At 39.2% G+C, this 25,216-nt stretch overlaps 1 protein-coding gene across 1 annotated transcript in view; it reads left to right on the top strand.

The window, feature by feature from the left end:
• Positions 1-25,216, top strand: part of LOC139358111 (uncharacterized) — a 63,653-nt gene extending 38,437 nt beyond the window's left edge. Inside the window, exon 1 of the mRNA XM_071077676.1 lies at positions 1-25,216. This exon is cut by the window's left edge and continues 38,437 nt beyond it. Coding sequence (XP_070933777.1) covers positions 17,049-17,543 — 495 coding nt within the window. The 5' untranslated portion in view covers positions 1-17,048 and the 3' untranslated portion in view covers positions 17,544-25,216.

Here is a 25,216-nt window from a genome sequence, read left to right as displayed (position 1 = left end):
ATATGAGAATTTTTTAAATGCGAATGAATTTTTGATCACATATCCATTTATTCAACTGAGTTATAAAACAGAGGTAGAAGCATTTGCTGGGGTGCATTAATGATCAGGTTGATAACTTTAAAATATATAGCTGAGATGAGAAAAGAATAAACCTCCAAATAAAATAAAATAGAAAATACATATTAAGGCAGGAGAAGTATAAAAAAGGTATGAAAGAAATGATAATAAGAGAAAAGGATACAAATGTAATCCTGATGTTTCCATATTTTGTTCCATCTCATTTCTGTTCTTTGAGGAAGTGAGCAGGAGGTTCTGGTTTCTTGATGTTTTCCTTCACACTAGTAATCCCCAATGAGATGGAAATAAGATTCCAGGCCAACTGAAAAAGAAGGAGAACTGACAAAGACTTTGGATTTTTTGCATTGGCCTCAAACTTCATTTCCAATGATTTTACACCAAAAAAATTTTCTAAGAGCACCCCCAATGTAAATAAAATATGCCAAATGTGTATGCATGTAAGCAACCAAGAAAGATGATTTTATTGCTAAACATTTATTTGATCTTATATAGCATTTGCATGGGTACAAAAGGTCTCTCTGAGTAGTAGAAACACTGTGTGTCTTCTATTATATTTGACTCAGTGCTGTCAGAAGGGAATGCCAGGCATTAGGAATATGATGACATTCTGATTCCACAAGAGTAACTTGGTCCCACTTGCAAATCTTCACTGAAATGGCTGAATGAAAGTAATAGTAGAAGAAAATTAAGAAAACAGGGAAGGGTGTCATTCATATTCCAAAACCTTTTAAGAATTTTGTCACTAAATATAGGTAAATGACCCTAGATAGAGGGAAAGGCTGGCATCTTCATATGTTGCTGATAAAAATGCAAAAACTACAGTTCCGATGAAAGGAAATTTGGCACCCTCTGACAAAATTATTTATGCGATAGCTCTTAGATTTAACAATCTCACTTCTAAAAATGGATTTCAAAGATTTATTAGAAAAAAAATGAAATGACATATATGTAAAGTTAATTGTTGCAAGATAATTAGATAGACAAATATTTAGAAACAACTGAAATGGTCATCAGCAGGGCACATGATGAATAAATGATCCCAATTTCTTCTAATAAATCAGCAGGACATATATAAAGAATGACGGAAAGTTACAAGTCACCATCTAATGAAATGGTGTGATCTCCTGGATGGTTTGTTAGTATCCGGTGAGACAAATTAGGTGCAGAAGACTATATGTTGTATACCACCTTTGTGTGAGAAGGAGGTAGGAATATCATATATTAGAATATATTTGCAAAAAGAAAACTAACACAAGAACAGAAAACCAAACACCGCATTTTCTCACTAACAAGTGAGAGTTGAACAATGAGAACACATGGACACAGAGAGGGGAACATCACACACTGGGATCTCTCAGGGGTGGGGGGCTAGGGGAGGGATAGCATTAGGAGAAATACTTAATGTAGATGACGGGTTGATGGCTGCAGCAAACCACCATGGCACATGTATACCTATGTAACAAAAGTACTCATTCTGCACATGCACCCCAGAACTTGAAGTATAATTTAAAACATCATAGTATTTTTTAAAAAGGGAAACACTAGAAAGATGAACCAAAAACAGATAAACCGGCACAGTGGCTCATGCCTGTAATCCCAGCATTTAGGGAGGCTGAGGCGGGCAGACCACTTGAGCTGTATGGTTCTAGACAAGGTTGGGCAACATAGTGAAACCCCATCTCTACCAAAAATACAAAAAATTATCCAGGTATGGTGACATGCGTCTGTAGTTTCACCTACTTGGGAGGCTGAACTGGGAGGATGGCTTGAGCCCAGGAGTAGAGGTTGCAGTGAGCTAAGATCATGTCACTGCACTCCAGCCTGGGTGACAGAGCCAAACCTTGCCTCAAGGAAAAAAAAAAAAAAGAGTGACTGTCTATAGGTGAAAGGGAAAAGGAATGGAAGTCAGACTTATGTGAATCTGCCTTTTATATATATTTTCAAGCTCGTAAACATATATGCTTTACATATTCAAAATTACGTAATTTTTGTAAATTATGCAAATATTCAATATGTAAAGCATATATGTTTATATGCTTGAAAACATATTCTAAATTAATTCAGAAATATTAAAGAAGCAATTTAATATTTGAAATGGTTGACGCTAACTGCAAATCCAGTTGGTATATATAGAAAAATAGTATCTTCACTTGATTTTATACAATATACAACATTCTTATGACTGTACTACTTCTGCAGAATATATTCTAGGGACACATAGAGCCATAAATAGTGTTGAATTTCATCCAATGGCTTAATTCTTCAGTAATGCTTGTATTATAAAACTATTGTAACTATATCGTAGGATAATGCAAATAGTGCATAAAAACGTTACTGTTGTTGGAACTAAGACAATGATGGAAGAAAAAATAGTAGTTTTAGTATTAATATATTGACAGGTGTGAGCTACCAAGCCTGGCAAGACTGGTCTTTTCCGACTTCTGCATTCTGGCAACTGACTGACTCCATCCAGAGCAGGACTGAACCAGTCCTGTGGCCCCCACCCAGAGGTAGAAACAGTGCATGAGAACCATCCTCCACATCCTATGATTTCACCCTCAACCATTCAACAGCACTTATTTCCTGGCCCACTGCCCGCCAAATTATCCATAAAAACTCTAGCCTCTGAGTTCCTGGGGAGACTGATTTGAGTAATAACTCCAGTCCAAACACTTCACCAGCTCTGTGTTAATTAAACACTTTCTCTACTGCAATACCGTAGTCTCAGTGAATTGTTTTTGTTTTGTTTTGTTTTGTTTTTTCTGTGCAGTGGGCAAGAGGAGCCCACTGGATGATTACAGTATAGTGACCATGTAGCTACGAAAACACACATCTTCCAGCTTTGCAAACATAATGGGACTAAGAGTGGGACATAATGAACCCTAATTCCAACATCTTAGGACAAGATTCTGATTGATGAGGAGACACAGGCTGATCACCAATCCCAATCTGGTTGGCTAGGCAGGCAGTATCAGATAAATCCATAGCTACCCTGACTGAAAGCTTGCAGTGCAGAGTGTGGAAAGAATTATTTCTCAGAAGAATGGCATGGCATTTAGAGGGTGGTGTTAGCTCGCCACAGATAAGAAGGGTATTCTGGTACAGGAAACAATCCAGGAGCGACATCATGGAATGGTGTTATGTCCCCTTAGAGGGCATAAGTTGAGTGCTCTTAGGAGACCTTCTTCATAGATAGCAGAGATGTTTGTGAAGTTGGTGTAATTTGAGATCAGCGGAGTCAGAACTATATTCACCCTCAGTCCTATTATGGAGCCTAAATTTTCCATAGCTATTTCGTTTTGGTTTAGGTAAAAGCTCTTTTCAAACATAACCCAGAAGTGAGGGCAAAGTAGGGAAATTATAGGTTATCCCATTATAAGCTTTTAATAACTTTTCTCACATTAGTTTCTTAGATGAGTTATATAGTCAAGGAAAGGCTTTGGTGGAATGAGTTATAGCTGCAAGAGAATTTTGATGCCTGCTTTCATAATGCAGTGCCTACAGAAAATATCAAACAAAGTTTAAAATTCTATGAAAAACCAACCATTATCCTTAGAAAGAAATAATTCAGAAAACATGAGATATACAGTAAGGCCTGGGATGAACAGACCTGGTTATGTTCCCACACGTAGGTAGTGTTTACACGTCAAGCTTTAAGTTACACTCTCAGGTTGAAATTCTAGTGGTAGGAGTTTGGACAAGGTACTTCACACTCTGATTCAGTTTCCTTGTGTCTAAGCTACAAACAGTTTTAAAACTGACTTTATAAGGTTGCTGTGAGTTTGAATGAAGTATATGTGTATATATACACATATATATAATGAATATATACATAAAATATGTAAATCTTTATGAATAAATAAAGAATATATAAATAAGAATACAATATATATTTTTTTATAAATAAGAATAACTATAAAACATCAAGTGGTGCCTAGCTTTTCATAAGACTTGAAAATATTAGTTATATTATTAGCAGGAATCTTAAAAACTCAGAAGCAGCACGTTTCTGGAAGTAATGGGGAAACTAAAGGGGAAGAAAGAAAAAGAAGTTCCAGGGTCTGAAGAGGCACCAGTGGTATTATTTCAGTTCAGTGTGCCTTCACTGTGGTCAGCTGAGTGACTCTAAAGTTGGTCTAGGTCCTCTGGTACCCAAAACTTAACAAGCATATTTTGAGATGGGATTTTGAGGCTTTTTCCATGTTGTGGGGATGATTGCCTCATTCTTATACCAGGAGATAGAAAGTGTGCTATAGAGGAACATGGAGACACACGCGCGCACACACACACACACGCGCCACACAAGCGCACACACGAGTAGTCACATACACTGACCTTGGGATCATAAGACGAAGATCTAAATTTCAGCTCAACCCTTAACAGCTATGATCTTCAGCCTGTTACATATCTTTTGGATCCTCAGTTTTCTTATTAGTAAAATAAAAAATTAAATAAATATCATATTTTAGTCAAAGAGTATCTTACCTTTGTATACAACTGATAAGAATGATTCTTCTTTGAATAAAATGGGGAAGACATCGGAGTTTTGAAAATTCGTATCTCCTCCCTTTCCTTGCTAATCCCCTAGATAGTTGGATAACACTGGACAAGACAACTTCCCACGCCCCTTTCTGCTTTCAGTCAAGTATTTTAACCACAGCACTCTCTTCTTTGAAGTAAAATTATCTATAGAAGTTGTGTATGACATCTTTTGCCTCTTCTGCGGAATGACTTTATATTTTGCTTTTTCCCTACTTTAAGGCTTCTTAAAATATATCCTTATGTCTTAGCCAGGCATGGGGGCACACACCTGTCATCTCAGCTACTCAAGAGGCTAGGAGTTCAAGGCTGCAGTGAGCTATGTACTCTAGCCTGGGTAACAGAATGAGACCCCATCTCTTAAAAAAAAAAAAAAAAAAAAAGGTCTTATATTTTTTTATTTATTTATTTACTTACTTACTTACTTACTTACTTACTTACTTACTTACTTACTTACTTTTGAGACGGAGTTTCATTCTTGTTGCCCAGGCTGCAGTGCAATGGCATAATCTCTGCTCACTGCAACCTCTACCTCCCAGGTTCAAGCAATTCTCCTGCCTCAGCCTCCTGATTAGCTAGGATTACAGGCACCTGCCACCACACCTGGGTAATTTTTGTATTTTTAGTAGAGATGAGTTTCACCATGTTGGTCAGGATAGTCTCCAACTCCTAACCTCAGGTGATCCACCCACCTTGGCTGAGATTACAGATGTGAGCTACCACGCCCAGCTTAATTGATTTTAAATAGAATAATCAGTAAACGACTACCGGGAACACTTTTAAAGTATGATAAAAGTACAAATGTGTTCATATTAAGCAATCATTAATAGATCACTCTCAATAATCATGAATGGCTCTTACTTTTACAGCCTAAAAGTGGTCTAAATCTCTCATTGCTGACAAGAAAGAGCTTTCCTTTTGTAACTCATATTTGTAGCTTTCATTACATTTATAACAACTGTCGCTTATATTCAGGCTTCTAGTATTTGGTAGATAAAAAAAGGATTTGAAGTCAAAAGAGCTGGTTTTAAATCCAGCTGCTACCACTTACTAGTTCTATGAAATTTCACCAAATTCTTAAGCTTTTGGAGTCACATGTACAGCTAAATTATGTTCTCCACTGTATTCATTTGTTTTGTTTTTTGTTTTGTTTTTTTTTTTTGAGACAGAGTTTCCATCTGTCACCCAGGCTGGAGTGCAGCAGCGCGATCTCGGCTCACTACAACCTCCGCCTCCCTGGTTCAAGTGATTCTCCCTCCTCAGCCTCCTGAGTAGCTGGGATTATAGGCGTCCGCCACCACGCCCGGCTAATTTTTTGTATTTTTAATAGAGGCGGGGTTTCACCATGTTAGCCAGGATAGTCTCCATCTCCTGACCTCGTGATATGCCTGCCTTAGCTTCCCAAAGTGCTGGGATTACAGGTGTGAGCAACTGCACTCAATTGTTTTTTAGAACACTGTACTTTCTTGATCATCCTCATAGTTTATCCTCTGTGTCCTTTTTTATGCATTTCAACTGTCTTTGTTGGTTCTGCCTCCTCTTCTCACGTCTCATCATTACAGTGCCCTGGGACCCAGATCTTCATAGTCTCTTCTTCTCCATTTGTAACCATTCTCTTGATAATCTCGACCAGCCCAAAGCCTTTGCATAATATCTATATATCAATACTTCCCAAGGTTAATCTCTAACTCAACCTTTGTCCCTAACTCTAGACTTATATGTCCAACTGCATACTTGGTGTTGCCACTGTGCACTAGATACACTTTCAATATGGTCAAAATCAAAGTCCTTGATCTTCCTCCACAAACTTCTTCTATGTCTAGTCTTTCTAATCTCAATTTAAACGACCCCATCATAATAGTAGTTTAGGCGAAAACCTTAGAGTCAGCCCTTTCATCCCCCAAATCAAGCGACTTAATTATTGGCTATTCCTTATGATGGTTTCTATTGTAGCCAGGGCCACCATCCTATCTACCTGAATTGTGATAGAATCTCACCTCATTTCTCCTCTTCCTTGGGCTCTTGGCAGTCTCTTCTTCATGAGGTACAGGGAGAAATCCTTTTGAAATGCAAACCTGATGATGTCACTCCTCTCCTTAAAGCCAGTAATGGCCCCCCTTTTACACAGAGAAAGAGAGGAAGTCCCAGCAATGGCCCCCCAGAACCCATGTGACCCTCCACCTTCATCTTCTATGGCTCTTCACCTTGTATATTCCCTTCCAGCCCCAATGGCCACCTTACTGTTATTCTAATAGGCTTTCTCACAGGCCTGTCACACTCCTCCCTTTTCATCTTTGCAAATGAAGATATGCCCTATACCCGTAGCACCTTCCCACAGATATCTTAATAGCTATTTTTTGTCTCTTTCAGGCCTATGACCAAATAATTGGCTTTACAGTGAGACCTATACTGGCCATGTTGTCTTATTAGACAAACTGTTCCCCAATCTACCTCTCAAATTTATCTTATTCTGTAACATTTAGCCCCTTCCAATATATTACACAATTTATGCAGTTTTTATGTATATTAATTGCATACTTTCTCTCTTCCACCACTAGAATGTAAGCTCTTTGAGTGGAGAGATAGTTTCTTTTTTAATTGATTCATCCTAAGTGCCTAGAATAGTGCATGATATATAGCAAGAGATGAATAAAATTTTAGTTTACTGAATGAAAGAATGAATGTATATTTTGAAGTGATTAAATAAAATAGTCTAAACTACAGCACCTACCACAGTGACTAGCAAAGAGAAAACACTAACCATACATTATATTTATTGTCAAGCAATTTGCTGGGGATACCTTCTGGGGACACTGGATCACTGAGTGTATCATTTTGGTCATGTGGAAATAGCTCCCTATATAAAGTTCTATATGAGTTCTAAGAGCAATGGGGTTAAAACAAGGAAACTTAATCTGAGGGATTTTTGTTCATCAAATCCCACACTTGTTTGCATGATGATAAATTTTTGGTGTAAAAAGACTATTCATGACCATTTTATCAAACAAGATTGTTGTACAGTGTTTCCCACCTAATGGTAAGCAGTGCATTACCTTAGCTGTCTTCAGGCTGTCTTTTTATGAACTTATTTATAAATGTCTCTAGAGAAATCATCACACTTTATTTTGAAGGTTTTAAGAAGTATCTGACACACATGTCTCACAGGTATTTCATTAAGGGCCTAACGAATGAAATGGTTCACATTTTATAACTAAAAAGAAATTCCCTTGATATCAGAACAATTATTCAATTCCTTAATACTTGTGATGAGCAATGCTTGTGAAGTCACAGGAATCAACATAAATAGCCTTTCTGGACTTTGCAGGTCTTTGGTTTCCAGGTTGGAAATACATGGTTACTATTTTTGGCATATGCAAGACTTTTAAGAATGAATCAAATTTCTACGTTTACTTTAGGGATTAACATATACAGGCAGGGCAGATTAAAAAGCTGTAAAATCTTTGCAACTTCAATAAAAAGACATGAAAAATGTTATTTTTAATTATTTTAGTTATGTAGTGCTGATAGCAGAGGCGAAATCGAAACATGGAAAACAAGATGCTAGCGTAAAACACCTTATTTTTTTGTTTGTTTTGTTTTCTTCAAAGAACATTTATCATGTGTTTGAAGGGTACTGAGTTAACAAGGCTCCAGTGCAAACCCTACCTAACCATGGGGTGGAAGGTTTACAGCAGTGTCACTTCCAGCTGCCAGCAGGTGCTGCTCTGGGTATCAGGCTAAAGACTCGATTCATTAAGTTCTGCCACTCCAGTACTGTACTCTTTATGACAAGAAAAACAAGAAGGAACAGTGAGTCTCTTATATTTAACCCATAAAACTTAACACTCTGACCTCAATCATATAAACCAGAAGTGAAAGAGGCAATTGCAAATCTGACCAATAAAACTGGTAAAGCACTTACATACTGGGAGTAGAAGAATATATGTCTTCGTGTAGGGGAAAAAGAACAATCTGCAAATTCCTGTTAGGTGGTACCAGAACTGGTGTAGTCCATATCCTCTGCAGCATTTTAGATGTGTTTGTGCATGCTTGGTACACTACTGGGTGGCCTCATTACAAGCTTGGTTACACAAGGGACTGGGGAAGCCTTGGAGTAGAAAGATATATAAGAGAAGGGCCACACCACCAAAGCCTCTATTGTGGGGAGAAAGTCAAATCCCAAATCTGTTCCTTTCCTTCTCTGTGTCAGGACTGAAAAACCCATTTGTGTCCTAGAAAGATTTTAAAGTAGATACGAGAGAACTATTTTGTACTAAAACCCAGGTGCAGGGCACAAGGCAATGCTCCTTTGGAACAAATCCTTCCAGGCCTACAGCAAACATGAGGTTTTGGTGCACAGGAACCTCAGCTTGTTCTGCTTTATGCAGGCAGAACAGGCCTAATGATGAATCTCTTTATCTTTACATGGAATCATACAAAAAGTTCCACCACTCCCATAGTTTTGCTGTATTTAGGGCTAGAATAAATCCCTTTTAAGGCTCCTTTCTGTGTTCTCCTGGAAGAGGTGGGGTGGAGAGGTTGAAGACAGGGAAGAAGACTCTTGCTGAGAATGAGAACCTGGTTGATGCCTCTTTTGTTTAAGGAAACTCCAGAATGTGTGCTTGGGTAACTTTGAGTAGTTTGGGGTAGGTGGTGAACTGTGACACTGTCTTTCTAAGGAAGTCGCTGGTAAGTAGAGTATAAAAGAATAAAACAGTCTTTAAGGAAACAGACTCTGAGTAAAGATGGTCAGTGAACCAAGTACCAGGAAGAAATTTTAGTAATTTATTGATTTTTAAAATTCACTTAAAAGTTTTCTATTTATTATTCTCCGATATCATCTCCTAGTTATAACTCAACTGATAGTAAACATGTGCCACGCACAATGGTTTATTTGTTATACTTTTGATGAATTATGGAAAATATGTTGCCTTCAATATGACATACAGTAATGTGAGGGAAAGTGGAGTGGAAATGAGGGACTATTTGAGAAGCAAGCAAGGAGGTCTGGAGTAGGCATCCTTAAAATCGTTTATGTGGCTGCCAGCATTTTAAGATGACCCCCTATAAATGCAATGAGCCAGAACTACTGCAATTATGTTATATTACATAGCAAAGTAATTTGACAGATGTTGAGAAGGTTATTCATCAGTTGACTTGAAGATAGGGGGTGTCTCCCGGTTGACCTAATCTAATCACACAAACCTTTTAAAAGCAGACTTTCTTCTAGCTGGTAGCAGAAGACATTCGAGATATTGGAAGTTTCAGGGAGATTTGGCATGAGGTTGGTTTATTGTGGAGATGGAGGGGAACAGGTGAAAGGACCTCAAAGCAGATTTTAGGAACTAAACGTGACCTCCTGACTGAAAGCCAGCAAGAAGACTGGCACCTCACTCCTGCAACCACATGGAAGTAAATTCTGCCAACAACATAAATGACCTTAGAAAGAAATTCTTCCCCAGATATTCCAAGTAAGAATGTAATCTAGGCAAGACTTTGGTTTTAGCCTCATGAGATCCTAGATTGAAAACCCAGCTGAGCCCTCCTAGACTTCTGACCTACATATCTGTGCTATAATAAATGGGTGTTGCTTTAAGCAGCTAAAGTTGTGGTAATTTATTATGCAGCAATAGAAAACTAATACACTTGGGAAAACTGAGATGAGAAAATGCTGATTTTCTTCAATAAGTGGAAGGACATTTGATTAAAAGGTTGGCAAAAAGTGCCTGGAGGATGTGGAACCATCTAAGTGTCAGACAATAAACAAGGGTAATTTTAGGTCAACGCTTATTAGGCATTTTGGTTAGGTGTCCAAGGAATACCAAAATCCCCTGTTTGCTTGTGTGGCAGCCATGGGAATGTGCCTCTCAACCTTCAACCACAGAAAGTGTAATTGAACTCCAGCTGCTGCTCTTTGAAATCCATCACTGCTTTGTACCAAGGCTATGCCTGTAAAAGGGCTGCTCCTTGCCAATCATTGAGTGCAAACTGATTCCTAAGGCACGTTCATTTTGGAGCAACAAGAGACTTTTCCGATGGCTTTGGTTTGAGTTCTTGACAGCTTTTGTGACACTTCCTTAAACTGTATAGAAGTATAGGTGCTTCCCTCCAATCTCTCTTCCCTTCCTCCTACACGGGGATGAGACTTGCATCCTATTAGACTGTTTTCTCAGTCCTTCCTTCCTTCCTTCCTTCCTTCCTTCCTTCCTTCCTTCCTTCCTTATTTCCTTTCTTTTTTAGAGACCTGATCTTACTGTCATCCAGGCTGGACTGCAGTGACATCACCATAGCTTACCCCAGTCTTGAACTCCTGGGCTCGAGCCATCCTCCGACCTCAACCTTTTGAGTAGCTATGACTGTAGGTGCATTCCCCCACATCTGGCTAATTTTTTAAGACTTTTGGTAGAAATGAAGTCCTGCTATGTTGCCCAGGCTGTTCTCAAACCTGAAACTCCTGGGCTTAAGCAATCCTCCTACTTTGGCTTCCCAAAGAACTGGGATTACAGGTGTGAGTCACTGCACCTGGCCTTCACCATTTCTTCATGCAGGCTTTTTTTTTTTTCTAACAAAATCCATGTAAGCTTAATACTGTCTTAAACAGTCTGCTTTTTGGAGAATCCGGAGTAACACAGCTGGATTCTCTCTCTTAGTTTCAATATGAACATAAGACAAATGCTGATGACACAAATATTACCAACTGAGGCTTTGGGTCTGAGTGCTAATGTAGACCTGTTGTAAACCAGGCAATACCTCATCAAGCCCCCTTCACCTCAGCTAAATTATAACCACGTTGACCTGAATGTACAAGGATCAAAGGATCCTGTCAATCCAAACTTGAGCTTCAGATTCTACCACTGCAATAATGGGATGACTGGATGAGTCAAAGCATCTCCACCAACATCAGAAGAGAAGGACTCAGAGAAAAGAACTATTATGTTGGTGCAAAAGTTATTGTGGTTTTTGCCATTTAAAAGTAATGGCGAATACTGCAATGATTTTTGTACCACCCAGTAAGAGCAAGTTCTTGCCTTCATGCCTAGATTCCAGTTGGCAGTAACTCTGGTCTAGATGTCAAATGGGTCAAAAAAGCATCCAAGGAGAGGGGGAGTGACTAAGTGACTCTTTGGCTGCACTACCTCAGCTACTAGTCTGGTTGAGTGGAAGGAAGAAATAAATTATGACGAGAAGAGCTTTCATTTTTATTTTCTTTAAAGCATCCATTCATAGAAAATGTGGAGTAATTAGTGACCTGGAAAACGACCACTCAATCAAGATTACTCCTTCCTGGGGAGGAAGATATTAAAGAGAGCAGCATAAAAGAGACTGGAGCTCTCCTTTTGGAGTCACTTTGTAGCTTGAAGGTGTCCAAATTTCTGGAGATGGCATCAGAAGATAGGACCGTTGTAAGGTCAGCAATTGTCTTAGTTCTCTTCTCTGATTCCTCTTCTGGCATGGATGGAGATGCTTTGACTCAACCAGTCGTCCCATTGCTGTAGTGGTAAAATCTGAAACTCAAGCCTTCTCCTTCTGGCCAACAGAAGTATCAGCAGTGAGATATTTGCATGAACTCAGCAGGCTGCAGGAATGTCAGGAAAATACTTTCTCACCTCAGGGGATCTGGGCAGAAGAAGAAAAAAACGGCAAATATCAGAGGATAACATAGTACTGGACACACATAACCCACTCTAGGATCATCTCAGCCATATTGGATGACAATTTAAAGGAAACTTAAGGTCCTATAGTAGCAGACAAGGATTAAAACCTGGGTTGTAAAAGTTACAAACACATTGAATAATCCTTGGTAGGCATAAATGTATTGATCTGCTCATAAATTTGAATTTTATGCCTCTCTCACTTAAAAACAGACTCAGTAAATACACTTTCAAGTACTTATTATTTCCTCCAGACTTAGTTGGAATTTAGTCCTTCTGTCTAATTAGATGTAATTTCTGTTTTCCAATAATGTATATGTATTAAAAATTATGTGAGAACTGCTTTTATTTTATGAGCTGCAAGTATACTATAATACAATATTTCTTAATGTTAAAGATTTTTTAAAAGATGAGATGTGTAAAGAAAATCTATGCTCAACTCTTTGAAAGTGATACACTATACCAAACTGTGTGCCATACCCCATTTGTGCTATCATAACAAAATACCTTAAAGTAGATGGCTTATAAATAGCAGAAATTTATTTATCACAGTTCTGGAGGCTGGGAAGTCCAAGATAAAGGTACCAGCAGATTTAGCATCTGGTGAGAGCCAGCTTTTTCATAGATGGCTATCTTCTTTGTAACTTCACACAGTGGAAAGGACAAGGGAGCTACTGGGGCCTCTTTTATAAAGGCACTAATTCCATTCATGACCTAATCACCTTTCAGTGGCCCTTCCTTCCAATACTAACACATGGACATGAGAGCGCTTATCTCTCTCTCTCTCTCTACTCTTCATGAGGATGCAAGAAGACGGCTATCTGCAAACCAGGACATGGGCCCTCACTAGTCACTGGCTCAACTAGTACCTTGATCTTGGGTTTCTCAACCTCTAGAACTGAAAAAAATAATTTTTTGTCATTTAAGCCATCTAGTCTATGGTATATTTGTTGTAGCACTACCAATGACTAAGACAATCCTATAATTCACAACTGAAAATTATTTGTCTTAAAACTGTTGGCATGGCTATAAAAATGTTTTTTAACTTTAAAGTAATAAATGAGGTTGAAATGTAGTCATTGCGAAATAAAGTTAAACTTTGTGTCAACCAACATCTATGAATTAAACTGGCATTTCTCTTTATACTAGGGTGATTTTTGTATGCTATAGTTGGCAAAGTTTGTAAATTATAAATCAGTAAGAGACCTATTTAAAATATGCTTTTGATGAGAGTCCTGAACGCACCCCTGAGGTTCAAGCTAGAAGACATCTCACCTTCAAGAAATTCTTCTGCATATTATTTGCCTAGACCCACTGAGGGGAAGGACATTATACGAAGAACAAAAGATCACTATTGTTTTTTGTCAAAGATGTTTTTTTAATAGGTCCCTATCAAGGTATATTTTAAATAATATATGAAAACCCTATCATAACAATTGAAAAAATAAACTGGTTCTGAGGCTAGGTCAAGGATTCAGGGATTGAGAGATCAGGAAATCAAATTTTATACAAATAGAGGACCCAGAATAAATCATTAAACCTGATTTAACATGTATTACTACAGTTGTTCACTCTCAAAAGGAGTCAACATGGAAGGCACTGAAAGAGCACTGGCTTTGTAATTCAGTTCAAATCCCAGCTCTGTCCTTTGCCCTTTGCTTTCTGTAGTTCAGTGTTTCTGTGCCTCACTTTGAAAAGTAAAGGAGATAGGAAATGTGAAAATGAATATCATATATATGAAATGGATGGTAATGAGGGCATATATTTTAGGTAATGCCATTTTTTTTTTTTCTGATGCCTTTCAGCCAGCTATTGGGTCAACTCTTAATTCATGGCAATGAAGTCTTTTTGGGAGGCCAGAAAGACGGTGGGCAGTTAGGGAAAACCTGAGTAACTGAAAACAATTGAAACTTCAAGATTCTCTAGACACTGTTTTTACCCAAGTTAAAAAAAAAAAAAATCAGGTATCCTTTGTGTTTTGTTTGCTTTCACTCCTCTTTCCACGTTTTTCTTAGAAACAATACAAAGGGAAGTGCTGGAAAGGAAGGTGTGTTCCCTTTAAATGATACAGAAGAGGGAAAGGGAAGTGTTGGGTACAGGAGGGCATGGTCCCTGGCTAGGGCTCCACCCCTAGGACTGTCACCACGGACCTATGTGAGGACAGGTATTTTTGTTTTTCTTCCCAAATGTTGCATTTCCCAAGACCACCCTCACCTGCCATGCCCTCATCCTGTGCCTATAAAAGCTCCAGAACCCCAGCAGGCAGACACACAAATGGCTGGACATCAAGAGGACGTCAAGGGGAGCACACCAGTGGATAACAACACCTACAGATCCTGGCACACTGGCAGGCCATCAAAGGTGGAACAATGCAGAGTTTGGCTGGAGTGGTCAGAGGGAAGCCCGGGCCTCTGAGTGGCTTGACTCCAGGAGAAAACCACCTCCCTCTGGCTCCCCCAACTTCTAAGAGCTATTTCCAATCAATAAAACCTTGTACTCATTCTCCAAGCCCAAGTGTGATCTGATTTTTCCGGTACACCAAGGCAAGAACCCTGGGATACAGAAAGCCCTTTGTCCTTGCAGGAGTCTAATTGAACTGACTAACACAAACTGCCTACAGATGGCTAAACCAAAAGAGCACCCTGTAATACATGTCCACTAAAGCTTCAGCTGTGAACATTCACCCCTAGACACTGCTGTGAGGTCAGAGCCCCACAGCATACCTGTCTGTATGCTGCCCTAGAGGTTTGAGCAGCAGAGCACTGAAGAAGTGAGCCACACCCCCGTCGCACACCCTGTGAGAGGGACAAGAGAACTTTTCCCATTTAAATTGGGGGCTCGTCTGGGATCTCGGAAGGTGAGTGTGAACAAAAGCGAAACTGTCAGGTCTGCCTTTCTTCCAAAACCCTACCACCTCTCTTTCTTTCTTGTGGGTAAGAGGCTATGTTTTCCTTTCATCTCTTTTCTTTCTTGCACACAGTTGAAATGGCTCTTATTTCTCCGTTTATAATGTTAAGAGTTTTGCTGCAGGCTATGGCAATGTTACTAAGTAAAATGAGCATTTGGCTCAACCACCAAAGGTGCAAATCAGACCAATTTTTCCTAGAGTTACCATGTATGCCTCCACCTTGACAGTCATAGGCACTCATGGCTCAGGGCACCTTTCCCCTCCCAGCTCAGGTGTGTGGGTGTGTCTGCAGCAGTCAAAGACCAAGCCCAACAGCCATGGGCGGGGGGAGGCTGGATAAAACTGGTGGTAGCTGGGACCCTACTGGGTGCTTCTTGCCCAACGTGCCAGTGAAACCTTCCCTCCCCTGGCCAAGGAATTCAGCCTGCTCTGACCTAAGGGAAGGATGGGAAAGTTATAAGGATTAGAGGGACCCACTTGCACTATGTAAGGGGTTCTTCTCCCAGCATCTCCCCCTTTTTTCCCCTTAAACTGTTTTTCTCTTTTTTCATTTTCTAAGTGAGAGGGGTCCCTCTCCCAACTCTGTTTCTGGTAGGGAAGTTAACAGAAGAGTGACCCTTGCTGGCTGAGAACTGCAGATTCAGCAGGGCACATGTGAGACACTCTAAACAGAAACAGCCCCTAAAATGCCTTTTCAGTCCCGAACTAGATTCTAAGCTTCAGGCTGAGGTCCTAGAAAGAAAAAACGGATCCAAAGCCAGGAAATAGGCACAATGTAAATGGGCAGGACCAATTACTGTTGACTAAATCCCCCACCCCATGGAAGGAGGCCATGGTTCATGGCATAAACAGGCCCAGGGAACTCAGAGTTTGCCAACAGCAGGGAGAAAGGGAGGCATAGGTGAGGGCAGTTAATTCTGATTCTCCAGGTTTTCCCTGCTTTATGGGTACATACTGCATTTGTACCTAAGGCCGGCGCCTGGCTAAGGTCACTGGGGCTCAGGGACAAGAAGTGGAAAGTGAAGGGAGGATGCTCACCTTCTCTCTCCATCTCACCCTGAATTTTTCACTGAAAGAAGAAAGGGAAATGAGGATGCCTCTTTACCCTCTCTTTCTGAATGGACAACCAGTTCTCTTCACCACCCCCAGCTTATACTCCTCTGGAGTGTATCCTGAACCACTGGGATTGCTTTGACCCTCAGAATCTGGAGGAAAAATGCTTCATAGCCCTCTGCACAAAGGTTTACCCAAATTGTGGTTTACGGGAAGGACTGGGTTGGCCCCAGGAAGGAACCCATTCATTTCAATAGCATCCAGCAGTTGGAACTTGTCTGTAGATGTGAGGACAGATTGTCTGAGGCCCCATATATGCAGGATTTCTATACCTTACAAGGCAATCCAGACCTTTGCCAAAAGTGTGAGATTGATCCAGCTCTCCTGTTTGCCATCTCAGGGAAGGCTGTATGGGGAAAGTCCAGGGAATTAAGTCCCAGAGGCACTCCCAGCTGAGGAGCCGACTTCCTCCAGCCCTGTTCCTCTGGGTTCACCCAGACCTCCCTATTCTGCTTCAGCCTCTCACTTGCCCCCTCCTAGATATCCTCACCCTAAACAAGCCCCATTCTCACTCTTGCTGCTCCAAAAGATGCCCAGTGAATTTGGGCCCAGTAAGGTCCAGGTCCCCTTTTCTCTACAGGACTTAAAGCAAATTAAGGGGGATCCTGGCAAGTTTTCAGGTTACCCTGATAGATACATAGAGGCTTTCGAGAATTTCACCCAAATAGTTGAGCTCTCCTGGAAAGACGTTCCGTTACTTTTGAATCAAACCCTGATGGACACTGAAGAACAGACTACTCTGCAAGCAGCAGAGAGACATGGGGATGAGCTTTGTATCACTTATAGCATCAGGGAAGGAGGCGAATATTATCCCAACTGGAAGAGAAGCAGTACCAATGGATGACCCTAAACGGGATCCTAATGATGAGGTTGAAGCCTGGAAGAGGAGACACTTTCCGGTGTACATAATGGAAGGCTTATGTAGAACTAGAACCAAGCCTCTCAATTATACTCAGTTGTCCATGATCGACCAGAGATTTGATGGAAACCCCACTGCCTTCCTGGAGAGAATAAGAGAGGCCTTGGTAAAGCATACCTCTCTCTCTCCTGATTCAGTCGAGGGACAACTAATACTAAAGGATAAATTTATTATCCAGGCAGCTCATGACATTAGGAGGAAGCTACAAAAACAGTCCCTGGAACCAGACAGTACTTTAGAGAACTTCCTGAAAGTAGCCACCTCAGTCTTTCATAATAGAGACAGGAGGCCCTGGAATGACAGAGGAAATACAGGAAAAAGACAGAAGCTTTAATGGCCACCAAGCAAGCTCACAAACCCCAGAATTCTCAGTGTGCTCCTGTTAACTGCTAAAGATATAGCAAGAACAGTTATTTCATTCTAAACGTTTATCCACGCCCATGCAAGGTTTAATTTCTTTCACCTGGGTGAAACAGCACAGGGTACGATGTTGTTGTTAGTAGATTTTACTGCTTGTCTCTGTAATCTTTGGCACTAAATTCTTTTTTTGTATCATACACATATTTAACCCATGCATACTTAAACTTATAAAACTTGTTTTTTCCCTCTTACGCCTAGAAGCCATCAAATTCCAAACGGTCGGACAACCAGAGCCTCAGACAATGGTTCTCCTTTGTTAGAAACCCTTAGATAGACCTCTGGGAGGAGTCTGACTGCCATTTCCCCCAAAACAACACCCGGCTGTCAGCAGGAAACAGCTAAGACAGGTCATCCAGTTAGACGTACCTCTTTGGAGTGGGGAAATGATACTAAAGGGAAGTGCTGGGAAGGGAAGGGCATGGTCCCTTTAAATGATACAGAAGGGAAGAGAAGTGCTGGGTAGAGGAGGGCATGGTCCCTGGCTAGGGCTCCACCCCCAGGCCTGTGCCTAAGAACCTAGATGAAGACAGGTATTTTTGTCTTCCTTCCAAAATATTGCATTTCCCAAGACCACCCTGGGCTGCCCTGTGTCTATAAAAGCCTCAAGACCCTAGCAGGCAGGGACACAAGCTGCTGAACATCGGGAGGAATACATCTGCGGAAGAAGATGGAAGCAGCTGGACGTCAAGAGGCTGTTGAGGGGAGCACACCGGTGGAAGAGCACACGACGCTGGCACGCTGGCAGGCCATCAGAGTTTGGCCGGGGTAGTCGGAGGAGAGCTCGGGCTGCTGAGTGGCTCAACTCCAGGGGAAAACCATCTCCCTTCTGGCTTCACCATCTGCTGAGAACTACTTCCACTCAATAAAACCTTGCATTCATTCTGCAAGCCCACATGTGAACTGATTTTTCCAGTACACCAACGCAAGAAACCTCGGAATACAGAAAGCCCTCTGTCCTTCCGGTAAGGCAGGGGGGTCCAATTGAGCTAACACAAGGCACTTACGGATGCCTAAACTAAAAGAGCAACCTGTAACACATGCCCACTAGAGCTTCAGCTGCAAACTCCTAGATACTGCCATGGGGTCGGAACCCCACAGTCTGCCCGTCTGTCTGCTCCCCTAGAGGTTTGAGCAGCTGGGCAATGAAGAGGTGAGCCACACCCCCCAGTGCACACCCTGTGAGGGGGACAAGGGAACTTTTCCTGTTTCAGAAACACCAAAGTACAATCAATCCATCAAACGAAAAAAACAACAACAGCCTAAAAGACAAGGTTGATGTGAAGGAGAAAAATACAGTATGTATAATGCTCAAACCGATTTTTAACACTGGACACTTGAGAGTTGTCAATGTTTACATGATTCAGACATACCAAAATGCTAAATAAATTCCCCTAATATAAAGTCAGTTCTATACATTTTAAGAATCAATTATGGGGAGCCAGGAGTGATAATTCAACTGAATAATTTTCCTCAAGTGTTAGGCATATGTAGAAATGCCTAATTGTAAAGTAACAAAAATCATCCTGAGTGTTTCAATTTCATGTTTGCCTAACAACCAGTATACTCACTAGAAATGACAAGTTGTACACATTGCATTATAGGGGAAGCTATAAAGAAGTTCAAACTTTTTTCCTCTACTTCATTCTTAAACATGAAAAGACAACTGTTTTGAGCTGAATTTGTTTCTTTTCTAATAGAGTTATTATAAAGAGTTCTCTGCCTCCTCCTTTCAGGCATTTCTGAATGTTTTTATTTACTGTTCGAGCAATTCCAGGAACTACGTACCTGTGGTTCGTGGCATTCATGTTCTTTATAGGGCCCCACGTTTTCAGGGAGGTTGTAAAGCTTTTATTATTTTCGGAGAAATCTCTGCTGTTGTGGTAAGGGTGGATTTCTACTCTGCTGTATTTGATATGCCTAAAAGAACATTCTTATTACAATATAACAGTGAGTACTCAAAACGACGTGTAGAAACAGGAAGAAGCTTGAGCTAACAGAATTTATGTGAAAATGATGCACAGGGAAAGATAATGGGATGGGGCTACCCCATAGAGGCTGCGTCTGATCCATGCTCATCCTTTACAACCATCAGTCTAAGCTCAGAAGAGGGAATCTCTTTGCATAAGGGCTGTCTTTCTCCTTCTAACAATTGTGGGAGACTTGATGTTCTTCATTGATCTCAAACAAGGATTAAGAATTTTTATTAAAATGGGGTTTAGCAAACCACTACCAACCAATAGCCATTGGAACCTTTAATAAATGATGAAAATTTTATGCTGTTATGAGATTAGTGTAATCTTGGTAGCATAGACATGGTTCTAGGTGATTTGCTATTTGGCTAGGTATAGATTTAAATGTATATTTGAGGTTAGTCTGAAGTTAGGACTTAATTTTTCAAGAAATAGTGATAGTTTCTCTCCCACAGTTTATTTTAGACATCCTGAAGCTATCATGTAGACTAATACTGCTACTGTCGCGTCTCAGTTTGCTAACTTACTAGGGGCTTACCTATACATGCACTGATTTATCTACATCCTTCTACTCCAGTTGGTCTCTCTGAGCTTCCAAAAACTCACAAAAGCCATTTTGAATTGATGACACTGCCAGGGAACCAATGGACTGTGATTTGTAAAAGGGTGACTGATCATTTTTTCATGTCTTTGATATGTACAGACCCTGCTGAGAAGAGAGCATGTGCCACATTTCTTGAGGCAGCACATTTTCTCTACATTATGGTATCATGGACTTGGCAAAACATGGCTGGGAAACATCTAGCTAATGTTTAAATAATTCCAAATATGGCATTAACTATCTAACAAAGAAGGTATATTTACACTGGGAAACACTGAAGAGCATATTTAGAATAACTCAGTACCACTTACGTGGAGGAGGACGCTAACTCAGTATTATAATTAGAAGAGCAGCCAAAGTCTCATAATATTGCAAACTATCTTCCCTAATGTAACATGTACATTTCCTATATTATCCATTTTGCCTACTTCACAATATTTGTGTGTGTGTTTATGTTTTGACAATAGAGTACCTTCAGCATTGCACTATAGCATTGAGTCTCCAGCTAAAATACAAACACTATTTAGAAAAGGTGACATGTTATGCTTTGCCTGTCACAATCATTCCAGCTGTGACATTTAGAGTAATGAGATTTAAAGTGGTTATATATTTAAAAGACTAGATGAAAGACAGAAATAATTTGAAGCAATACTGAAATCTGAAGTTGCCTCATTGGCATTTCTTCATGGTCCAAGATCACCTTTAACTCAATGTAACTGAAGGTAAAATCATTTACTTCCCCACCACACCTGATTGCTTTATTTAGACCCCTCTGCCTTCCCAGTCACTTAGTATAGAAACCTCAGAGTTATCTCTGACTCCTCCTTCTTCTCGGCTCTTCTTGTGACATTTGTTGATGGATTCTGACATCCTACCTCCTTTTCTATCCATATGCCTTGGTACAGGGCTTATGATTGACCATGTAGACATTGCATGAACCTGTTCAGGAAGCTGCTTGCAATTAAATTAATTAATTTGTTTAGCTGCTGTATCCTTTACTAATTGTAAATTAATTTATGATAGAAAACATTATTTAGTCATAGTTTTACATTAATTCATTGATATCTAACAAAGCCCATTGCCTAGCTTTGTGTGTGTGTTTATGTATATTTTCATGGATGTGCAATGTCTTTTGATAAAATTCAGCATTATGTAAATAGATACAAGCTATAAGTCCAGGAAAGCCAGGTGACAGCATTAATGATAATATATACTATTTTTGAATGCCTACATTGTGCCAGTTAGTTGAGACATATTCTGTAAGATCAGTCCAACAACCTTCAGAGGCAAGTGTTACTAGTCACATTTTCTAGATAACTAAATAAAGATTCAAAGATGTTAAGTAATTGTCTAGATCCATCTATCTCCAGAACCTTTATATCCATAAAGACAGGTGCTGTGGAAAGAAGGAGAAGGTGTTATGAACAAGAGATAGAAAGGTCTTGATGATATGCTTTTGCTTTTGTCTTAAGTTTTGCTCAGATTCCCAATCTGTCCACTAAGCTCCTTCAGGTATACTAGGAAAATTCATGTTGTGTTATAAAAATTATATATGGATGAGCAGTAATAGAGAATACTGGGTATTCCAACACTCCATACACGCATATAAAGTTACTTTTTGATTGTAGAGCTGTCATTTTCAGTTAGGAGGTGCATAATCACGTGCATGTGCATATGCATTTATGTGTGTCTGTTGTTTGAAAGGCCGATATTTGCACTCCTTCAAGTCTCCTGACAAATCTCTTTTCAGAGAAAAATCAGGATACTTAGAACTTAGTGTAAATTGTTTATCGCATTTTGAGAATGCTGCAAATCCTTTCTTCTCTTGACTTGAGCTGCTAAGCTGAAGCCTAAAGCTGATTACACAATTGTGTCCTAGAGTATTTAAAATAACTTTTCAATGTGTCAAATATGATAAATGTTGAGACTGACCATTCGTGATTCTTTCTCAGATTGGGAGTTCCTTTCAGAATTAAATCACAAATATTCATGTACAATGTATGTCTGAAGTGGATTTGATTAAATTGCTCTGTATCCCATGTTCTGGAGAAATATTCTATCTGAGTTGTATTTACTATGTTGAAATTTATTTTTGAAGTAGAATTTCACTGTACAGGTGTCTTTCTATTGTGCATTAGTGGTTTTTGTTGTTGTTGATTTTTACTTCCTTGGCTAAAAAGAAAAAGTCGTAAGTCAGTCAACTTGACAAAGATTCTTGTAAGAATTACCCCATTGTCACAGAGATGTTTGATGTAATTGAACCAACACTCCTTAACTACTTTCCATATGCAAAGAACTCTGATATATGTTTTTGTCTTATCTAATCCCTGACAACACGGTGAGTTGGGTACCGTTATCTCTATTATATAGATAAGGAAGCCAGGACCCAGAAACCATAAGGGACCTGCTAAGGTCAGGCATTTGGTAATGATATGAATTCTAACTTGGGATTTTGAGAACAGAACAGAATTGTATAAATTGTCTCCTCGAGTCTCAAAGCCTACTAGCCACCACACATGTTATTTTAGCAGTTCCTCGTGGCCTCAGAAGTGTAAAGATTATGATACCCAAGACACCTTTGGAACTGAATTATGGCAGATCCCTAGCCTGCTAAATAGGTCAGAGATTTGAATGAACATAGCATTGTGAGTACAGATTCTTAAAACTTCAAAACATGTTTAAAATGCTTTCTCGATCAATGATTAACATGAAAGTTTATTTTCCAGTCATAGGAAAGAAAACTATAGAAAGTTTGTGGATAAATAGCTCAGATTGTAGAGTCAAAAGCTTAGGAGATCACCTTTAATACTTTTTAGCTTTGTGACCTTGTGTAAGTTTCTTAACATTTTTGAGCCTTAGTTTCTTCTTATGGAGTATGGAGATAATGGCACTTATGACTTGTGAGGATGAACTGGATGTTCACTGAGAACTATTGTTATAATTATTATCATTCCTGTAAGACTTTGAGAAGGTAAATTACATGATAAAACTTTTTCAATGATTATTATTATATTTCAAGACATGTGATTGGAACTGAGGTATAAATGGTCTATGCAATGCGGTAATTTTTCCCTCAAATTTATGTTACCCAGAGGGTAGAATTATGCCATTACTTTTAGTTTCTCATGATAAAACATTTTGGGAGAAGTTATCATATGATATTCTTCCTATCTCTCAGAAGTATTTCATAAACTATTCTGAGAAGTCAATAATTTCCTATAATTTATACAGCACTTTTAAAATTCTTAATTTTTTTCTACTTTATAACAACACTATGATGTTGAAAAGCTAAATATTACCATTCTTATTTTAAAAAGTAGAAAGTGAAATTGAAAGTGAAGTTTCAGTAAACAAACACATGTATAAATCTGGAGTGCCTTCTCTTAGACCATGCCAAGGAAACATTTTCTCAAATGATAAGAAAAGAGAACACAAGAAAGGCAGAACGACTTCAAAACTACTGTGATTTTTTCACTTTAATGTTGAAGTCCTTTAGAAGCTTCTCAAGCAAACACAGAATCCATTGCAGAAGTGAGAAATCCATTGATTAACTAAAGATAAGTTATTTTCTCTTCAAAATCATGATTCAAAATATTTGCTCTTACTAAGAGGAGAAACTGAGCCTATCAAGACATTCTATAATAAATTTTCACAAGTAATGACATTCTGGAGTTATGTTAACATGCATATTTTATCTCTGCATTATGATTCAGTCTGAAAATAAAAATTAAAATACTTTAGAATATAACATCCTTGACAGATAGCTCATTTAAAAAATTGCTACCTTTTCCTGTAGAGCCTAGATGTTGTGGGTTAATCAATGTGTGCAGCTTTAAAAGACATAAACAAACACACTACCAACCACAACCAAAACAAACAAACAAACAAAAAAAAAACCCTGAAAAACCCACAGGCGTTCCTACTTCCACTGAAGCTAATGGATGCCATTATAATCTTACCAATAGATGTAAGCAGAGGAATCTGGGTGGGGTTTACCAAGGAACATTTAAAAGAGAACCGACTTGTATACTTTGCTTCTCTTTCTATCTGTCTGAAACGTCAACTGCAGGTGCAACAGAAATAAGGGAAACATCAAGAGAATACTTGGGTCTAGAGTCAAGATACCCTTGAGCTACAGCACCAGCCTTGAATTAACCATCTTGATTTTGTATTATTATAAACTGAGTGAATGAATGACTTAGTGACTGAATGACACAATGAATGAATTCTGATTTTATTAAAGTCATTATCATTTGAGATTTCTGTTATATAAGGTCATACCCAATTATTAAGTGAAATAATATCCACAGGAAAAAGTGACCATACATGAGCTCAAGCAGTGACTTAGTGAGGCCATCTGCCTACACGTAGTCACCATCTCTACAAAGACACAAGGTAAAATAAGCCCTTTGAGAAGTGATGGAAAAAAAAGACTTCATTGATGAAAACTAAGAAATTTTATATATATATATATATATATATATGCAATATATATCCATAATTACTAGTATTTCACTTGTTCCAAACTTTATTACACTGAAAATAATCTCACTGTAGACCTGAAAATTAAATTAATATCATAAAACTTAATTTGCCTTTGTTTTTGTTTTATGTCAGCTCAATTCCTTTTACAACCCAGTAAACTTTCATTTGAAATAAATGTAATAGAGCTAAAGGTCTGCCATAATCTACAGAACCTGTAAAAGGTCTGTGGTCCATAGACATGAGCAGCCTACTAGCTGAGCACCATATGCACACAGGTGATGATGAAATCTGCAATTTTCAAGGAAGTCCAGGCTTCCCTTTAGCCCTGTGGCTGGGCTATATTTCACAGCAGCAGCTGGAGTGAACCGAGGCATGGAAGCTCAACCACACAGGCCTTAGCAGGAGTTCTCAGACTGTCTGCCTGCCAGGCTCTGTCCTGTGATCTGTGGGCACCATTCATAAACTTGGTTTCCCGTTAAAAAAAAAGAAATACTTTAAAAATCATGTATCTTCTACTCTTTAAAAACATAG

Source organism: Macaca nemestrina, chromosome 1 (genome assembly GCF_043159975.1).
Source record: "Macaca nemestrina isolate mMacNem1 chromosome 1, mMacNem.hap1, whole genome shotgun sequence".
Lineage (NCBI taxonomy): Eukaryota > Metazoa > Chordata > Mammalia > Primates > Cercopithecidae > Macaca > Macaca nemestrina.
Note: the sequence above shows the minus strand (reverse complement) of the source record. Positions and strands in the feature narration are given on the sequence as shown.